At 36.0% G+C, this 20634-nt stretch overlaps 1 protein-coding gene across 1 annotated transcript in view; it reads right to left on the reverse strand.

Annotated features, from left to right (window-relative positions):
• LOC129229217 (peptidyl-prolyl cis-trans isomerase NIMA-interacting 1-like) overlaps positions 1–16155 on the reverse strand; it is a 35925-nt gene extending 19770 nt beyond the window's left edge. Inside the window, exons 1-2 of the mRNA XM_054863479.1 lie at positions 16011–16155; positions 5825–6034 (exon numbers count right to left, since the gene is read on the reverse strand). Of these exons, the coding sequence (XP_054719454.1) occupies positions 5825–6034; positions 16011–16065 (265 nt within the window). The 5' untranslated portion in view covers positions 16066–16155. The remainder of the gene's footprint in view (positions 1–5824; positions 6035–16010) is intronic.
• Between the last annotated feature and the right edge of the window lie 4479 nt (positions 16156–20634).

Genomic DNA, 20634 nt, shown 5'->3' on the forward strand with positions numbered 1-20634 from the left:
TACAAATTTCGATGGGGTGGATCTCCCAGCAACTCCTTCAAAGATGGGTTAAAATTATTAAAATATTTATAACGAATTAGATTAAAATTTGGGCAGTTGCATAAAATGTGCAACACTGTCTGATTTACATCACATGTAATGCATGTTGGAGCTGGTTCATGACATAAGAGATATTTGTGGGTGAATCTGGTATGTCCAATGCGAAGTCGAGCTAATAAGACTTGCTCTCTCCTGGTGATATTTAATGATCCGAAACCTCTAGTGGAGGGCTGGATCGAATGCAGTTTATTTTGGATTTCTGAATTCCAAGTCCCCTGCCAATACGTGTTGAGGCTTACAACGATGGCGTTTTTAATATCATTGAAAGGGACACTATTATCAATCAGGATACTTGCAGCTCTGGCAGCTGAATCGGCTGCTTCATTGCCTGCAATGCCCACATGACCAGGGATCCAACAAAAAAGAACACGAAAATTATTTTGCATAAGGTTTTTGTATAAAAGATATGACTGGATGACTATAGGATGGCTATTATTATCGCAATGAGTGATGGCTTCCACTGAACTCTTTGAGTCAGTGAATATCACCCACTTTCTATGAACAGATTGGGCTATTGATTCTAGAGATGAAAATATTGCTTTTATTTCTGCAGTAAATACCGAGCAAGATGTGTTTAATTTTTCTGCCGTAACTTGATCATTAATTATTGTGGAAAAGCCGACGTGTTCGTTTGCTTTTGATCCGTCAGTGAAAATGTGTTTATATCCAGAATATTTGCTTTTGATCTCATGAAAGACTTGTTGATAAACTGTATTAGCGGTAGTTTGTTTTGGGAATTTTGAGAAATCATTGATTATAGAAGGTATGACTTCGCACCATGGTTCAATTAGTTTTATTGTGTTAACGGTTTTGAAATCTGATAGCTGCAGGTCTGAGAGTACCAGACGCATTCGGATCCCAAATGTTGGGGTCATCGAAGGCCGGTGTAGAAATAAAGCAACATTAGATGGATTAAAAATGTGGAGATGTAGTGGGTGATTGGTGCAGGGTTTTGTTTTGAAGTAAAAATTTAAAGAAAGTTTGAGGCGTCTATTGTTTAGAGATTGTTCGTGTGCAAGGATATAAAGACTGTTGATAGGCGAAGTTCGAAATGCTCCTGTGCAGATGCGCAGTGCCTGATTATGTATTGGATCCAGACTTTTCAGATAGGTTTTTGCAGCAGAGCCATAAATTTGACATCCATAATCAAGTTTTGAGCGTATCAGAGCCCTGTATATTCTTAACAGAGACTCTGTATCAGCACCCCAAGAAGTGTTCGCTAAGACTTTAAGGATATTTAATTTTAATGAACATTTCTTTTTTAAATCTTGTATATGCGGTATAAATTTTAGTTTATTATCAAATGTGAGACCAAGGAATTTTCCTTGATCTTTTACAGCTATTGGTTGATTATTGAGGAGAAGATTTGGATCAGGGTGAAGTCCTCTTTTACGGCAGAAGTGGATACAGAATGTTTTTTGAGCAGAGAAAGTGAAGCCATTTTCTTCCGCCCATTGGGTTACTTTATTGATTGCAATTTGAAGTTGTCTTTCAATGATACTCATGTTTGTTGATGAGAAAGAAATTTGAAAATCATCCACAAATATGGTACCTTTTACAGCGGGAGGCAATTGGTCAATTAAGCTATTGATTGCTATAATGAATAGAGTTACGCTTAGTACACTTCCCTGGGGTACTCCTTCTTCTTGAATGAAGGTATCCGATAGAACAGACTTGACGCGTACACGAAAAGAACGATGTTTCAGAAAATTGGAGAGAAAGATGGGTAAATTACCTCGCAACCCATACTCATGAAGGGTTTTGAGGATCCCATACCTCCAGGTACGGTCGTATGCTTTTTCAATATCGAAAAATACGCTGACAAGATGTTTTCGTTTGAGAAATGCTTCTCTTACTGATGTTTCGAGAAGCATTAGATTGTCTATTGTGCATCTGCCACGCCTAAACCCACTTTGATATGAGGATATGAGATGGTGTGACTCCAGAATGTGCATCAGTCTGGCGTTTACCATCCGTTCCATGACTTTACATAGGCAACTAGTGAGAGCTATAGGTCTATAGCTCTCAGGTTTATCAGATTGTTTATTTGGTTTAAGGATAGGGATAACTATTGCTTCACTCCAGGATTTTGGGAATCTATGTTCAGAATAAATTCTGTTAAAAAGCTGCAGAATATTTTCTAATGAAGACCTGCTTAGATTTTTTAACATGCTATTTTGAATTTGATCTGGACCTGGTGATGTGTTTTTTGATTTTTTTAAGGCAGTATTTAGTTCATGAAGGGTGAATTTTGTGTTGTATTGGTTAAAAATGTTTGAATTAAAATCTAGAACTTTTTGTTCTTTGCGTGATTTGATGGTTAAAAATTTTGAGCAATAGTTATTTGCACTGGAGACTTCTGTCAAATAAGTCCCCATGCAGTCAGCCACCTCTTTGTAATCGGATAAAATACGACCATTATTCTCCAGAATGGGTGCACAAGATGTATTGTAGTTGCCAACGATTTTTTTTATTTTACCCCATACAGTCTTGGATGGGGTGGACGTCGTGATTGTGCTGACGTAGGCCTGCCACGAGTCCCGCTGGCTCTTCCGTCGAATCCTTCGAGCTTCAGCACGAGCTCGTTTAAGTGCCACGAGATTTTGTGTGGTTGGATAACGACGAAACGTGTTCCATGCCTTTTTTTGTTTCTTATGAGCCTCCTGACAATCAGGGTTCCACCAAGGCTTAGGATACTTGATCCTGCCTTTAGTGGTTTTTGGTATAGCAGCGTTAGCTGCGTTTAAGATGATGTCGGTTACTCGCTTTACCGCTACATCGATATCAATATCAGTCACGTCTTCTGATTTAATTTCTGCCAACTGGGTAAATGCTGCCCAATCAGCTCGATCAATGCGAAGTCGAGCTTGCTGATGCTGCTGATGGCCGCAGCGTCCAGTAGAGGTTATCCTGATTGGAAAGTGGCCACTGGAGTAGAGTCCACCCTCCACCTGAAAATCCCAACGTGGCAGAAAAGAAGGTGAGCATATTACGAGATCGATGGCATGGTAAGATTGGGTAGAAAGATGAAAATAAGTATTTTCACCGTTATTAAGGATGCAGAGATCATTGTCTTCAATAAAATTTTCTATTGTTAAACCTCTACTGTTGAAGTCTGGACTCCCCCAGAGAGGATTATGGCCATTGAAATCCCCCAAGATGACAAATGGAGGAGGAAGTTGATCAACCAGTGTCTGCAACTCCACGCTTCTTAAGTCATAGGAAGGTGGGATATATACAGAACAAACTGTGAACAGCGAGTGAAGGTGAACGCGCGCAGCTACTGCTTGCAGGGATGTGTTGGTATTGAGCTGGCTAGATGCATAATCATTGTTGATTAGCAATGCCACTCCTCCACAACGACGGTCGCCTGACAAGCAGTCCTTGCGGTACATGTCAAAACCTTTCAACCTCGGTCTATCAGCAGGGGACAGAAATGTTTCTTGCAGACAAAATATGGCCGGTTGGTAATATTCGACAAGATCCTTGATGTCCATGACATTATGCGAGTAACTCTGACAATTCCAAGAAAGAATGCTCAGGGCCATAGAGAAAAGAGGAAGGAGAAACGGCCGAAAGAAGAGGGGGCAGCTCATGAAGGAGGATGGTCCGTCCATCCTTCATCGTCGGATGGCGGAAGGTCTTCGAATTCGACATCCTCGTCCTCCTCTTGGGGAGAAGGTTGTTGAAGTTTTTCAATTTGGGACTTTGTTAATTTTACTTTCTTGCTAGAAAGTAAAAAGTCCTCTTTTTTAAAATTATAAAATTTTGGGGGCCTCTGTTTAGAGACTACCCCAATTTTTGCGCGCGTTTGAATAATTTTCTTTTTTTCCACAGTTTTGTTTTGTTTTTGATCAGTTGGTTTTTTTAAAATTATTGTAGATGGGTAGCTTGAACTCGGGATTTGTGTACTTAATATTTTAGTTTCGTTACTATTTTTTTGTGGAGGCTTAGGGGTATTGAGTTGTTTATTTTTTGATTTAGGAGAGTTAGTTGATTTAGTGCTGGTTATTGTATTAATAATTTGAGGATCTGTTTGTGTGCTGGTAGAATTGAATACTTTTCTAACTGCTGCAGCATATGAAAGTCCGGCTGAAGGCGTACGAGACAGAACAATTTTTCTGGCATCTGGATATGATATATTCTGAGTGGTTTTGATTACTTGTATTTCCTTTTCGGAGAGCCAGTTTGGACATTTTCTAGAGTAGGACGGGTGATCTCCTTTGCAGTTGACACATTTATATTCCTTTTTGCATTCATTGCTGTCGTGGCCGGGATCAGCGCACCTGGCACAAGTTTCTGCACTACGGCATGACAGTCTGGAATGCCCAAAGCGCTGGCACTTAAAGCACCGTAGCGGGTTAGGAATATATGGTCTAACAGGGCAGGAGAGATAACCAGCTTTGACACGTGAAGGGAGGATAGGTGTACTAAAAGTCAGAATAATATGTTTAGTATTCTGCATTTCGCCATTGCGTTTAATAGTGATCCTCTTCACTCCACTTACGTGTTGGTCTTTCATTTCTTCTAGAATTTCCTTCTCTGATGTAAATAGAAGGTCTGGCTCTGAAATAACTCCCCGAGAAAAGTTAAGAGTTGAGTGAGCTGTAACTGTACATAGATATGAGCCTAGTTGTTTGATAGCTAGAATAGGTTGAACTTGTTTAGGATGTTTGATTTCAACTAATAGTTCGCCAGTGCGTAGCTTTTTTACTGATTGGAACTCGCCGATAAGATTTATTAATGCCTTGTTAATTAAGAATGGGGATACAGCGGTGAATGTTAGATTTTCGTTCCTTTTGATAATAAAGAATTTTGCAGATGTAAGCGATTCAGTCTGACGCTCCCCACAAGGGGGAGAAGTGTTCTTTGTGTTTATATCCATAAAAAAACCAGAGAACTAGGGGGAAAAGTGGGGTCTAGCCCCTGTGTAGCCCCCCTACACAGAGGTAAGGCTGCGTACGACAGGGTTCGCCTGCTATCCCTGAAGCCTCCCGTTTGAGGCACCGACTACCCCCGGTACCACGCAGCCATAGGCACGGTTGACACACCTTGGCTTAGGGGTTTTCGTCCGCATTTGGTAAGTGTGATGAGGGAAGGAAGGGAAAAAAATCCCCTCCCGCCGATATTCTGTTTGAGCAACTGGGGGTTCACTACTCCTCCCAAAAGCTCGCCCCGAACAAAAAATCTGATGTGATGAGTCTTTCGAATCAACTCGAATGCAAATGACTTAAATTTTTGAGTTGAATGAAAGCGGCAGAATAAGTCTACAAGTTCTCAACAACACAATTAGAAATATTAGGGGGGTTAAAAATAATGCTAAACATAAAATTCTAAATGGTAACATAAGTAAAGAAAAGCGAACAAGTACTACAGAAAAAAGATGTAGTCTGATTTTAAAATATGTAAAAAATTGGGACTGACACGTAAATTTAAAAAATGGCTAAGATGCATAAATTTGGCACCTCCTAATTCGTAGATATCCATGTTCTTGCATTCAAAATCCATGACAGTTGTCAGTTTCTATAATTTCTGAGCATTATTTGCAGAAAATCATGAATTCTCCAGACTATTTTGGACCATAGTCGAAATCCATGACTTTCCAGGCGCGTGGACACCTTGCACATATTTATAAGATGTCGGTACATAGAAGTGCAGCAAACTATGACAGCATTAAAAGGGCGCTAAAACTGTTTCTAGGCTTGTGTTAACAACAATAACATACCTTCAATGATCTCCAAAGCCTCTTCTTTGGTTCTTGTAATGTTTTCTTCCCGCCACGATGACGGACGCCTGGAATCCTTATGCTTAACTAGCAGATGGCTACAACGGACTTGATCCACTGAATTCCCTCCTGCAGGGCCAGGCTCAGCTGGTTTGGTTGGTCGCTCCCATTGACTTTCTTTGGTATATATGTTTAAATAATAAGCCTGACCTGAAAAAAAAATATACATATATATATCTATATATATAAAAATGAATGTTTGTCTGTATGTCATCCATGAACTCAAAAACTACAAGGCAGATTTGGCTGAAACTTTCACCATTTGTTATTTTTGGTACTGGGAATGTTTATAGAGCAGTTGGAAGAAAAAAAAAAAAAAAAAAAAAAAAAAAAAAAAAAAAAATCCGATGGATAGTTCCTTTTTTATTCCAATTTAAGTCACAATCCATTGGATAAATACGAATAAAATTATCCGCTGCAGAAATTAATTCGCGTGAAAGATCTCATTGATAAGAAGCTAGCTGTTGCCATTTTTCTTGAGTTTGAACAAATAAATTCTTTCTTTATTGTTTTATGGCTTTTCCTGCAATGGGGGGATTTAAAACTTTTTCTATTTGATATTTTTAGCGATGGATTGATCTTGCAAACTGCGTGAGTACAAAATTTGAGTATAGTCACGGCTTCACTTGATACCTGGACCAATTATTATGAAAATTGCTATATATATGTATTTTTCCACGGAGAAGGTGCATAATATGCTCATTGAATACACTCGCCACCAGGTGGCACTGCAAAGTAGCAACTTCTGCCCCGTTCAACCGATTGTCATGAAAATCAGTATAATGATGTATTTTTTTTGTTGGCGTAGCAACGCGCGTCGGGTACAGCTAGTGTATATATATAAAAATATTTTATTGTCAACATAAACCAAAATGCTCAAAAATATTAGACAAATTAATAGTTCATTTAACAGAGTAAATAACGCTTCTAAAACTTAACAGTAACAATCAGTTGCAATTGAACAGAAACATGGACAGAAATGATAACTGAGAAGTTAAAAAAAAAGTTACACAACACAATAAAGAACAAGAAGTTCTGTCTAGAACTAAACGAGCCTACTTTCCCGTATACCCATACTACTTTCTAGTACCTGATCAATATTCTCAAAAATAGCTAAAATCGCAAATTGTTTCAAACATATTTTTTAAATATTTTAAGCTAATTTCTAGCAATAAAATATATATTCCTCACTCATCTAAAAAAATTAGATGCATAAAAAAAAATAGCAACACCTTTTAAACAAAGCAGCTAATACTTTTTCCATTAAAAAAATTCTTTAACAGCTTTCAAAACAAAAAATTATTAAAATTAATAAGCTCATTAAAATAAATACCTCATATCAAAAAAAAAAAAAAAAAAATTCTTTTTACCCTGTTGCCAAAAATAATTTTTTTAATGAATTAATGCACTTACCAAAATAAATAAAAACAATAAAATGTAAATTTAAAAAAAACTTTTCATTGTCAAAAAAAAAAAATCGTCTGCGCATATCTTTATGTAGAGACATAAATGACTTCGAGTTTATTCCCCGAAAACTGAATACCTAAAACTTTAGCATGAAAAAAAAAACAAATCATATCAACAATAATTATTTCAGTTAAAACCATAGCTGCGGAGTCGGAGTCATTCTCACTTTGGGATAAAAGAGTTGGAGACGAATATCCAAGAATCGGAGTCGGTCATTTGTCCTCCACAGGGCCTGATTACTGAATAGGCCAACTAGGCCTTGGCCTGGGGCCCCCCAAATGGCTAAAATTGCTTTACCAAACAAAAAAACGGCAATGTTTGGTTACGGGGGCCCTGAAAAAGGGTTTGGCCTAGGGCCCCTAGACATCTTAATCAGGCCTGGTCCTCCGTGTATAAATTTTTGGCAAAGCGTCGGAGTCGGAGAGTCGGAGTCCGATTAATTGTCAGGCACAGGAGTCGGATTCGGAGTCAGGTGCTCCTAAATTCTCGGAGTCGGAGTCTGGAGTTTGGCGTCAAGAGCTATTTCCAACAAAATTTGTTTTAAATAAATCCGCCTTCAAGTACGAATCTACATTGACTTTCAGTTTCCCTGTAGGTACTAATGTTAAGGGATTTGAACTGTTCAAAATTGAACGGAAAATTGTTCAAATCAAAAAGATATTTTATATACAAGTTTTTTATCAAAAGCTTTTTCCTACAAAGTTTGTTTGAAGCAAATTCGCCTCAGAGTTCGTAATTGCCTTGAATTTCCCCGTAGGCGCTAATGTTTTTTTTTTAATTGTTCAAAATTGAACAAAAATAGTTCAAACCAAAAAGTGAAATATGGGAATGAGGTGTCCTCGCGGAGATCTTTCGAACAGCAAAAAGTTAGTTTGAATCGGACTATTCATTCAAAAGTTATTAGGGGGGGGGGGGGGACAGACAGACATTTTTTCACATCTCAATACCCTTCTTTCCAATTTTTAGATATTTATTCAATTATTTTATTTATTTTTGCCTTTTTTTTTGTTTTTCGCGATATTTTTAAGATGCATTAAGCCTTCTTTCATGATTTTTTCATCTTTTTCTGACTTTTACTGGGAAAGTAGGCTAAAAAGAGAAAGAGAACCATTGACAAGTAATCTCATTTTTCTCAAGAATGAAAATTTTCCTGCAGAAGTAAACTGAAAAGCAGTGAGTGAAACTAGATTGTCAAAAGCTTATAACTACAAACATAAGCAAGTTAAAATTATAGAACGAACTGACTAAAGCAAAAACAAAGAAAAAAAAATCTTGAAATTCATCTGTAAGTCAAGTCATATTAATATTTAAAGCAAACAAATATTGAAGTCCAGTCAATATCTATAGACCTATAATTCTGAAAACATTTAATTGTTAAGCATATAGGATTAAATAATATTAACTAAGAACATGTTAAGAATAATATTATGAATTATGAACAAGTAAAGAGAAGTTAATATTGATGATTATCAAGGGAGGCAAATATCTGGTGAATGCAACAAATTTACTAGAACACAGGTTGCAGTTTATTTAAATAGCGTGAAACTTGTATATAACAATACTGTTTATATCAGTAAATATACTTTGAACCTGGCTATAACAGTGATTTATACAAATACAAAAGTGACGACCAGCAACAGTCTCTGGGCCCAGCTAGACTGGTCCTAGTCAATGCAGTATGCAGTAGAAGTTGCAGAACTTCTACTGCCGATTGTTGTAATGAAACGTTGAACTTTACTTGATCATTTTATATTAGACTTCTACAAATTCCGTGACCCAGATAAAGGTTACTAAAAAAAACATGATACAAATTTGGATTTCTTACTAAAGAGGCACATATCTCTCATTTGGAAGAAGAGTGCCACACTATGAAATAATTAAATTTTACAGAAGCGTTTAAAGTTTAACTCTTCAGGCAATTTGTATTAAGAAATATACCTTATCCGTACTCTCCAGTGGTTTATATTAGAACAAAACATATGTCTTCTTCGGAAACGAAGAAGATAACATCCTTTGAAGGCCTTTAAGGGAAAAGAAAAAAAAAAGAAAATTGGAAATTTTTGTTTTGTGGCACTCTTTTTCCAAATGAGCAATATGTGGTAAAGATTCTTTTTTTTTTTCTTCAATTTTCAGTGGTTAATAAAGCTGATGCAGGATTTCAAGTTTTCAGGTGTTGTTAATCTTGGCTGCTGTTTGTCATGTTTCGCTTTATGATGTTCTTCAGGCACAAAAATTTATCCCAGTCACATTTAGTTAAAATGGGCTGGCAAAGTTTGGCTACACAAATTAGTTAATATGAGTGTTTCAGAAAACAATAGTAACCAAGGGTGCCTTATAGGGGGAAAGTGGGGGCTCGAGCCCCCCCCCCCCCTCTTAGAAATTAGAACTTCCTTGCTTTCGGTACTTTTTTCTTTGCAAAAATGTAAAAACATTTCTTCTCTAGCCATTAATGTAATTTATTAAAAGGTCAAACTTTAATAGCTCTAATCTGTACTGAAATCTATTTCTATGGGGGAAATATCCTGCTAAACCATGAGAAAAATATCCGAGCCCCCCCCCCCCCTTAAAATTTTGCATATGGGAGCCCATGATAGCAACAGCAAAATGATGCAAATATCACATTTAACAGTAAAGATTTTATCAATATAGAAAATTGGAACTAGGTTGTGGTTTAGCCAGGTTGAAAGTAATTTTGCATGCGCAAAAATCATGAACAAAATCTAAATATAATTGGATATTTGTGGCTATTGGCCTAGATATCTTATTGGTCATATGGGGTATTTTATTTGCATGGCCGAAAAAAATAAATATTAGAGACGTACCGAGTACTCGGTAATTACTCGGTACTCGGCCAATTTGCCGAGTACTCGGTACTCGGCCAAATTCTGATCAGATACTCGGCCAATACCGAATAGTTACAAAAAATTGAATATTGTCCAAGACAGATACCAAAATTTATATTAAAAAAAAGAGCAAGCATTATATTCTGCAATAATTTACAATTAAAGTTTATAAGTCAAATTTAAATTTTGAGAATAATGAAGTTTGTAATGCTTCAATGGTATAAATCTTTCTTTTAATGTCCCCAAAGTTTATTAAACTTGTTTATTAAAAATTATGCAAAAAAAGGCAAGTATAGAAAATATGGAATTTTTATATTAAAAATGGATATTTGCTACAAACAAAAATTAGTTATAAAATATATAAAAATACCTTTGCTTAAAAAATTAAAGGAAATAAAACAATGTTAAAAGCACAGTGTAGGAACACTGCAGATACGTGTTTTGGAAGTTACAAGGAATTCCTTTTTCTATGCACAAAATGGGAGCTCGTGGATTTAAAGGCATCCGACAAAAGTTGGATTTTTTTGTTGAATGTCTTTACCTTCTCTAGCTCACATGTTATGCACTGAAAAAGACATTCCTTGTAAGGGGGGGGGAGAACAGGTGTCTGCAGTGTTCTTGCATATTTGTTTTATCTGCTTTAAGGGGACGGTGGACCTTGAATTCGGCGAAAATTGACTAAAAAATCAAAATTTTGATTTTTGAGTTTTGTTGTACTTCAAACATTTCTCTACCTAACTCAAAAAACCGCTTAGCGATTGGGCATTTTTTACCAAAGTTACGGCTGCTTAAAGTTAGAACACAAAACGATTTGTCATGACATACTCCTGTCCAACTCAGCTGTTCAGATGTAAACAAAGCAGGAAAAGTCAAATTTTAATAATATTTCCTATTATTTTCAATTAAAATATTATTTTATGTTGTCATTTGGCAACGGTTTTACTTAACTGTGACCGTGATTATACTGATTCGATTTGTTTACAAGTGATTAAGTAGTTTTATTTATCTTGATAGTATTTTAGAGTTTTGATCAGTTTCTGCTGTTAAATTCTTTTTAGTTTGACACTTTATTTTTTTTAAAAACAGTCCTTTTCAGGACTAAACTACACAATTAATGTGTTATTAGCCGCTGCTAGTTATTTATTAGGGTTGTTTTTATTTTGAAATCATGCATTGCGTTAACCGACGTTACCGGAAACCTAAAGCAAGACCATCAAAAAAATCTCGTTCTTGTGCTGCAAATATTAGCAAGAGATGGTCAGCTGTCAACAATGATAATTCTGATAATTGTGATATCGTTACCAATGAAAATGTGCCTCGAAGTTCTGCAACAAAGGAAATTTTAAAAGAGGTAAACAAAAATTCTACTAGCGTAAAAAAGCTAAGTCACGAATTTTCCTCTTCTAATGATGTTGATGTCACTGCAAAAGATGATTCTTCCTACATATTTATGAGTGCTGATATGTGGTCACCTTTATTGTGCAATGTAAAATGCGATGAGTGCTTTACCAATTCTTTAGATGTGTCATCAAAAAGCGCATTTGGATATTCGACCAAGATTGAACTTATTTGTAAGACATGTCGTAAAGTGTTTAGTTCGGTGTTTTCCAGTCCTCGTGTAAATGAAACAAAATGCTTTGATGCAAATAAGAAACTTGTAGAAGCATTCCTAAATATTGGAAGGGGGCACGCAGCCTTGGAAGTGTTTTCAATGGCAATTGGGATCAACGCAATAGACAAAAAGACATTTTCAAACTGTTTACGCATGCTATATGACGAAAAGAAGGTTTTCAAAGAAAATATTCTTGAAACTGCGCGTAGTATTGTACGCAAAAAACATGAACTGCTGGACCCTAGTCTCACAAATCAAGAAGTTATCGATATAACTGTTTCTTTTGATGGGACGTGGCAAAAACGTGGACATACATCACTCTATGGTATCGGGATCGTGATCGATATATTGACAGGTCTAGTAATCGACTACGAGATACTATCGAAATATTGTGCAGAATGTGTGACTGCCAAAAGAGATCTTGGTGAAGAAAGTGCTGAATTTTATGCATGGTTTGAGGGACACAAGCCAGAATGTTGTATTAATTATACAGGATCTTCTGGTTCAATGGAGATGGCAGCTGCAGAGCTCATATGGAAACGATCTGTCTCTACTTGCGGCATGAGATACACAGGTATTCTCTCTGATGGGGATTCAAAAACTTATATGCATCTGTCAGAGCTAAACTTGTATGGATCTGAAATCAAACTTACAAAAGAAGAATGCATCAACCATGTTGCCAAGCGATTAGGGACTGGGCTTCGAAGAAAAGTTAAAGAGTGGTCTACTAAAGGCATAACTATTGGTGGTCGTAAAGAAGGCAGTCTGAAGGAGGACACAATCAAGAAATTAACAAGTTTTTATCGAAAGGCGATAAAAGATAATGCACCAAATGTCGAAGCGATGAAGACAGCAATTTATGCAACGCTGTACCATTGCTCTTCAACTGACAAAGCTCCGAAGCACAATAAATGTCCAAAAGGTCCATCTTCATGGTGCTTTTTCCAACGTAGTCTATCAAGAAATGAGAAACCCCAACCACATAGCAAAATGAAGACTAAATTAGCTGAAGATGTTGTCTCAAAAATTTTGCCGGTGTACCAAAGACTGGCAAGTAATGAACTGCTATCTCGGTGTGTAGCGGGCAAAACCCAGAACAGTAATGAAAGTTTCCACAGCGTAGTTTGGAATAAGTGTCCAAAGGAAACTTTTGTTTGTAAAAAAAGACTTGAAATTGCAGTCATTTCTGCGGTGAGCGAATTTAACTTTGGGTGCCTAAATAGTTTAGGTACCGAAGACGAAGTGAACTCATGTTCTGCGTCCATTGCACAGCGACGTGATAAACGACGCATTGCTCAGAGTGAAACCAGAGCTTCTACTGACTGGAAAAGAAAAAGAATCAGCAAAAAATTTGGCAAAGCAGTAAAAAATAATAAAATACTTCTTAAGGAAGGTGAAACTTACTCAGCTGGAGGATTTTAATGTTTGTAAATTTAAGTTTAACGCGTATTTAGGCTGCTATTTGAGAAAAATCGAGAAATACATAGAACTATTTCTCTACAATTTCTGTATAATAAAAAAAAATATAAATCTTGTTCTTGTAAGAAAACATGCTTAAATATGTATTGACAATGAAAACCACTGAAAATGGGGTTTTGGAAGGTAAATTTTAAAGTTAAGTGCAAAATTATACTTTAATTGTGTTTTACACGAAACGAAATTTTCTCGATTTTCATACCTACAAAATGCTCCATGCGACACAATTTTCGCTCAAAGTACACGAAATTCATAATTTAGCTACACGGTTTACCAAATATTAAAACATGGTATGCATTATAGAATCCATCTTCAGGAAGGTTTAAAAAACACAACCAAAACATACTAGCAGCAGAAATTTCGGGAAAATTTTATCGAAGTGTTTTAAAAAAAAATCTGAAAAATTTAATTTTTAAGGAATTTACTAATTAATACCAATTTTTCTTCGGGATGATTTATTAGTAATAAAATGACAAAAAATTTCCAAAAATGTAAAAATTTAAGTCGCATGGAGCATTTTAAATTTTTCAAAAAATATTTAAATTTTTTAAATTTTAAAGTAAGTTGGAATCGATTTTTTTGTTTTTTTTTGTGGTACTGTATATATTTATGCTTAAATACATATGCACACAAAGTTTTAAGTTTCTACTGTGAAAACTAAAAAAAAAGTAACTTAATGTCCACCGTCCCCTTAAAAAAATATTTATGTTTGGCAGACTAGAACTATAATTGATTGGTATACAGTGAAACCCCTCCTAACGGACACCCCTCTTATGCGGACAATTTTTAATTCCCTAGTTCCAATGCAAATAACATTATTAAACCCCTGTCCTGCGGACACCTCTCTATTGCGGACAAAAAAAATTGTCCTGTTAGTGTCCGCATTAGAGGGATTTTACTGTAATTTGTTTTAATTCCAACTTGATTAATCATACCTTTTATTTATTTATTTTTAATTTTAAAAATCATTTTTTGGTAAAATTTTTGACAAACAAAATTGTTTATATAATGCGTAATTAAATTTCACCAGGAATTTAGTTTTAAAAACTATTATATGGACAAGGAGGTCTATACTACTATTCCAATAAGTTCAAAATTCATCACATGTGTGTCTGTGGTTCTTGTTAAAACATAATTGGTACTTGGTAACTCGGCCGAGTCGTGAAAGGACGAGTACTCGGTAACTCAGTACTCGGCCGAGTAGTGAAAGGCCGAGTACTCGGTACTCGGCTACTCAGCCAAAGTGCTACTCGGTACGTCTCTAATAAATATGGTGCACTAAAGTGTCTGTTAATAGCGGAATACTCTTGAGTTCGACATGAAACAAATCCGCCAATTAGTTTTCAGGCCTGCATTTAGGAGAATAAGATCTTATTTGTTGCAATGTTGCTAAAGATGCAAGAAATGAAGGGTACAAATGTCAGTGATAATTATTAAAAAAACCATGTAGCTTCAAAGACACTTACAAATGCATGATATTGTAGCAATTAGTTCAGAGACTTTGAACAAGTTGGCTAAAAAGGGAGATAGGATTTCCGAGGTACATGCTTCAGCAGAACAGTGGTAGTTTTGGTGTTGGGCAATCTACTGTGCAATCGCTGGGGCACCTCATCGGAGGATTTTTCTGCGATACAAAATAGGGTTGCGGCTTTAAGAAATAGGTGGAACAAGTTCGGGGGTCATAGTGAACTTGAGTAAAAATTTTCTGAAGACTGTGAAGTTATTGGAAACTCTGTAGATGTCCCCCTCCCCCCATAAAATAGGCATAAAAATCGTTGAAAAAAGAATTTTAAGTAATGTGTTTCAGTTTAAAAAATTTCGAACTACAACCCCCCCCCCCCCCCCACACACACACACAAAAAAAAAGTTCCTTTGGCCAGTAAATTAATCTCAATGTAAACATCTTCACAAGCAAATCAAATTAAATGACAGTAATTATCTTAAATAAGCCTTTAGTTCCTTATTTATAGGCCTTTTTTGGTATCTATAATTAAATTTTTCTTTCACTAAGGGAAGTAAGCCAACATCTGAATTTCGTCTGATAAATGGGACATCTGGCAAGCAGATATTCTACTTTGGAACATTTCAATCTAAAAAGTTGATTTTTGTACCTATTTCACCACAGATGACTCTGCGCTAAATACGTCCAGAAAAAGGTTGAAACTTTATCCATTAGTGGAACAATTCAAAGTACTTCCATTTTCAATTCATATAAGAGCTAATTGTAAAAACTATGAATATTTTAATAATTATGTTGTAAGTCCTGTAACATTTGACTTAGTATCTTACCAAGTGCTAAGTTTCGTACAAAATTTCACCCAGTTTCATTCATTTATATCCCATAACATCAATGAAAATGAAACAGTTGACTATTCCATTTCACAAACAAATATCTAGAGCAACGAACTTCAAAGGATGATAACTGAAAGACTTTTCGCATCAAATATATTTTTATTTTTAGATTAAAACTCTTGAAATTTCTGTTAATGTTTCATAAAATGTGTTCGGAAAATTATACCTTAGCAATTTACGAAATTTTCAGTTTTTTCAATTGAATGCATAGCTGCAAATCGTAATTGATCAGTGATCAACAATAAAGCTCTCAAAAAGCTAACTACTGGTGCCTTTACCCTATGAACCTGAAAAGTAATTTCAATAGAATTAACGTTGCTCATTATTTACAGTAATGAGCAAGAAAGTTTTTATTTTTATTTTTTGAATAACCAACCAGTTGAACGACTCATTCTTTTCTCCCATCCCTTCGGCAACTCTTCATCAGACATTTTTCACTTGTAATTAATTATTATACGTTCAAAATATGACAGTTTTTACGATTAATAATTACAACTTGTACACCGATTCTACGAGTCTGTTCGCTCCGTCAGTCACGGTTGCCAGATTTTGATGACAACAGGCAGATAAAAACACAAGAGATAAAGATTATGGAGAGTCAATACTTGTAGTAAAATCCTGAATCCTTACGGGTAGTTGTCGGCCATGCTGGGGCCGAAATGGGAAGATTGGGCGCCGAGCATTTTGGGCGCCGGGAACTTTGGGCGCCGAGCATTTTGGGCACCGGGTACTTTGGGCGCCGTGCATTTTGGGCGCCGGGAACTTTGGGCGCCGAGCATATTGTGCCCAGTATTCCCGGGGCCTAAAATGCTCGGCGCCCAATGTTCCCGGCGGCGAATTTTGAAACGCTCTCAATGCTTACGTTACGGTAGCTACCGGTTAGTTAACCACGTGACAGCTAATGATCACGTGCTCCAACCAACTGCTTAAAACGGTAACCGGTTTATCATAGAACGCTGCGGTTAGTAACCGGTCGACCGGTGAGGTTCGTCGAACGCAAGGAATGCTTGCGTTCGCCGAGCTCAACTGGTAGCTACTGGTTAATCGATCACGTGACATCTAATGATCACGCAGCGGTTAGCAACCGGTTCCTCAGTGGTCGACCGGTTAGGATCGCCGAACAAAACCAATTACAGTACAATGGCGAAATGAGAAATAAAAACGAGCGCGTTCTACTAAACAGCATGGTGACCTGGATACATTTAAAGCAACCCCGAGTAAAATGTAAACAGAGCCGCCCCTTTAAATTGTGAGGTAGAAATCGCAATGCGAAATATTGCTGTTTAAAGTTTTAGTTCGTTTTAATTTCACGATTTACTGTTTTGTGTGTTGTGAAATATTTCCGTTTTCGTAGGGTTTCTTCTGAATCTCAATTTACGTCTGTATTGTTGTTATGTTTGGAACCCTTTCCCCCAACTACCAATCACTTCTGAAGTGCTCCAAATTCAGAGTTAATTACAATACAATATGAATAGCAACCCCTTCTGCAAGTTTTCCGGATTATTTGCATGCCATGAATGTAAGGGAAAAAAACGGAAACGAACAAGTTCAAAGGGTGCAAGAATAAGAATGCACTAGCCAAGGGCACTCACTTTGGCTCCCCTCCCCCCTCTAACTTAACTATCACAGGTGCTATAAATTCAAAGTCAATTATACAATATTTGCTGTAAACTTCTTTGATAAGGAACATTTTAATATAATTAAGATTTTGGTGCAATCTGCAAATTGTTATCAATTATCAGTACATTCAGGCAAAATTAACTAGTTCAAAAAAAAAAAAATTTTTTTTAGAGCTCTGAATATATCATTATCATTAGCATACAAATGAACTCATACCTATTAGACTATAATGATTTAGTACAGTTAAGGAGTGACACAAGCTCGGAGCATAAAACAATCGAAATGGAAAAGCTTACAGCTCCTGGGGCCAATGACTACTTATTGCGAGTAGTTGGTGGTAGCCAAACGTGTCATTTTAATTTTTTCTAGGAAATGGGAGGGGGGGGAGTGTGCAAAGGCTGACACTGGTCGCTCAAATTCTTACGAGCCCCACAGAGCATAGGAGCAGTGACTCAACATCTTCCCACCCATCCTTTCCTCTTTTAATTTTTTTTTTTTTTTTTTATAAAACTAAAAACTGAGACAGATGAAGGTGAAATTAAATTAAATGAAAAGGATTATATTCTTTCCTGAGATAAAATGTATTTCTTAGATCATTAAATGGTAGTATTTTTTACAAATTTTCTCACTACATTTTTATTGTTAAAAAACTTTATGAAATAACCAAAATCTTCAACATATTGTTCAGAGAAAACCAATAAATTAAAACATCAACAACATAAGAGAAGCGCACTCAGATTGTATTTCAGTTACTATTCTCAAGTATATAAAAAAAAATCAACAGTCAAAGAAACTCATTTTGAAAAAGCATATATGTATTATCTACCATGTTAAAATCTGTTCTGCGTCTCTTTCAATGTGAGTTTATTGCGAATGTTTACAGCAAGTAGAATTTTCCAAACTTAACAACAATACAGACGTAAATTAAGATTCAGAAGAAAACCTACGAAAACGGAAATATTTCACAACACAAAAAGCAGTAAATCGTGAAATTAAAACGAACTAAAACTTTAAACAGCAATATTTCGCATTGCAATTTCTACCTCACAATTTAAAGGGGCGACTCTGTTTACATTTTACTCGGGGTTGCTTTAATGTATCCAGGTTACCATGCTGTTTAATAGAACGCGCTCGTTTTTATTTCTCATTTCGCCATTGTACTGTAATTGGTTTTGTTCGGCGATCCTAACCGGTCGACCACTGAGTAACCGGTTGCTAACCGCTGCGTTCTATCATCAACCGGTTACCGTATTAATATGAAGCACGTGATCATTAGATGTCACGTGATCGATTAACCGGTAGCTACCAGTTGAGCTCGGCGAACGCAAGCATTCCTTGCGTTCGACGAACCTCACCGGTCGACCGGTTACTAACCCCAGCGTTCTATGATCAACCGATTACCATTCTAAGCAGTTGATTGGAGCACGTGATCATTAGCTGTCACGTGGTTAACTAACCGGTAACTACCGTAACGTAAGCATTGAGAGAGTTTCAAAATTCGCCGCCGGGAACATTGGGCGCCGAGCATTTTAGGCCCCGGGAATACTGGGCACAATATGCTCGGCGCCCAAAGTTCCCGGCGCCCAATCTTCCTAGACCGTGCTGGGGCCAAACACCGGCTGTCTTCCTATGGTTGCGTTCGACGAGCTCGACCTGTTAGTTAATCATGTGACAGCTAATGATCACTTGCTCCAATCAACCAATCAACTGCTTAGAATGGTAACCGGTTGATCATGGAACGCTTCAGTTAGTACCAGTTACTTACCGGTCGACCGGTGAGTTTCGTCGAACGCAACCTATGTCTGCTATGATAAAATAGTGGTTTCTTATTAACTCCTTGTTAATAAATATTCCTAGATTCTTTTAGATCACTAGAATCTACATTACATTTTTGTTTAATTTTTACTTGATAAGGAAATTAATTTCGATTTTAATGCATTTTAATGTGCAAAGATATTTTATAATTCTTGCGGTGATTTACAAAACTGCCGAAAAAACTAAAACATTGCCAAATTGCGTTCCACGTATGTCTGTTGACGTAAACACAGGCAGTTTGTTCCGAGTATTTATTAACGCAATCGATGTGTCTTAGATTGCTTTCAGCTACAGAAACTTTTCCGTCCTTTAGTAATATTCTCGAGCTTCTCAAAATAATGTTAGTTTTCCTTATTTCCTTCTAAAACGTGAGTTGATTGAGAAATGGTAAAAACGCAAACACAAAACTCTGGATTAACAAACTTGGATAACGTTATACCAGGTAAAAAAAAATTATTGTTGAGTAATATTCTCGATTAATTTAACTAACCATGTTTTACAGCAGCATTTAGTTGGAATGGACAGCATGCAAAATATTTTCTTGAATATATTATAGTTCGTTGGAGTTGCGAATAAGAGTAGACCGAACTTTCTCATTCTTGCTGATGAAGGAAATTGGTTCATGCATGTATCATGTGACTGGTGTGAGGCTTTGGCGAAAACTTTGTCAATATGGTTGCTAGATGGTGACATTATCTATAGTTTGGCACTCGACATTTATTTTAAGACGGAATCGACTGTCATAAGTTTCTTTTTTCTTTCCAAGGTGCAGAGATTGAACTGTTTTTCTTTTAGTTATGAATTTTGACATTAATAATTCAGGGTGGCGACAGGAACTGTAAAAAAAAGTTCCCTAACTTTTCCCTGATTAAGTTCACCAAATTTCCCTGATTTACGTTACCAATGATAATGGTTTTCTTTCTTTGCTCTACTTGAAATCCATTGTATGTTTGTATAAAATGCAGTATTTTAAACGTTTTAAGCTGTGTAAAGTTGTTGAACTAAAGATATATTTTAAAAAAAATGCTATTTTTTAAATAAAATGGTTAAAAAAGCATATCAAGTCAATTTTTTTTGGGGGGGGGGGAAACGCTACAAAACAGTAGTATATTTAATTTTTCTACATAGAAAGATTATAGAAAATTTAAAAAAAAATACTTTACTTCCAAAAACCACTTAGCATAAGAATTTTAAGAAGCTATTAAAATTACTCTTAAAAACATATGTGTATTGATGACAGAAATAAAAAATAATTGAAATTATTTTGAACTAAGTTTTCAAACAGTATAATAATTGTTGCAAGAATAACAAGTAATAGTGAAAGAATAAAAGTAATGTAGTAATTCTTATATAACTAATTGACATATTTATGCAAAACAGATGAAACCATGACATCCATTCATAGGGAGCTTTTCTTTAATCAAGAACATAGGTTTTAATGAATGAATACAGCATTTTAACAATAAAAAATAAAAATATTTACTTAAGTACAAAAGTTAACTCTATTTCAAATGATTTAAGTATGTAACAAAAAAAAATCTTAGATTGCTTTTGTATCAAACTTT

Source organism: Uloborus diversus, chromosome 9, assembly GCF_026930045.1.
Source record: "Uloborus diversus isolate 005 chromosome 9, Udiv.v.3.1, whole genome shotgun sequence".
Classification (NCBI taxonomy): Eukaryota; Metazoa; Arthropoda; class Arachnida; order Araneae; family Uloboridae; genus Uloborus; species Uloborus diversus.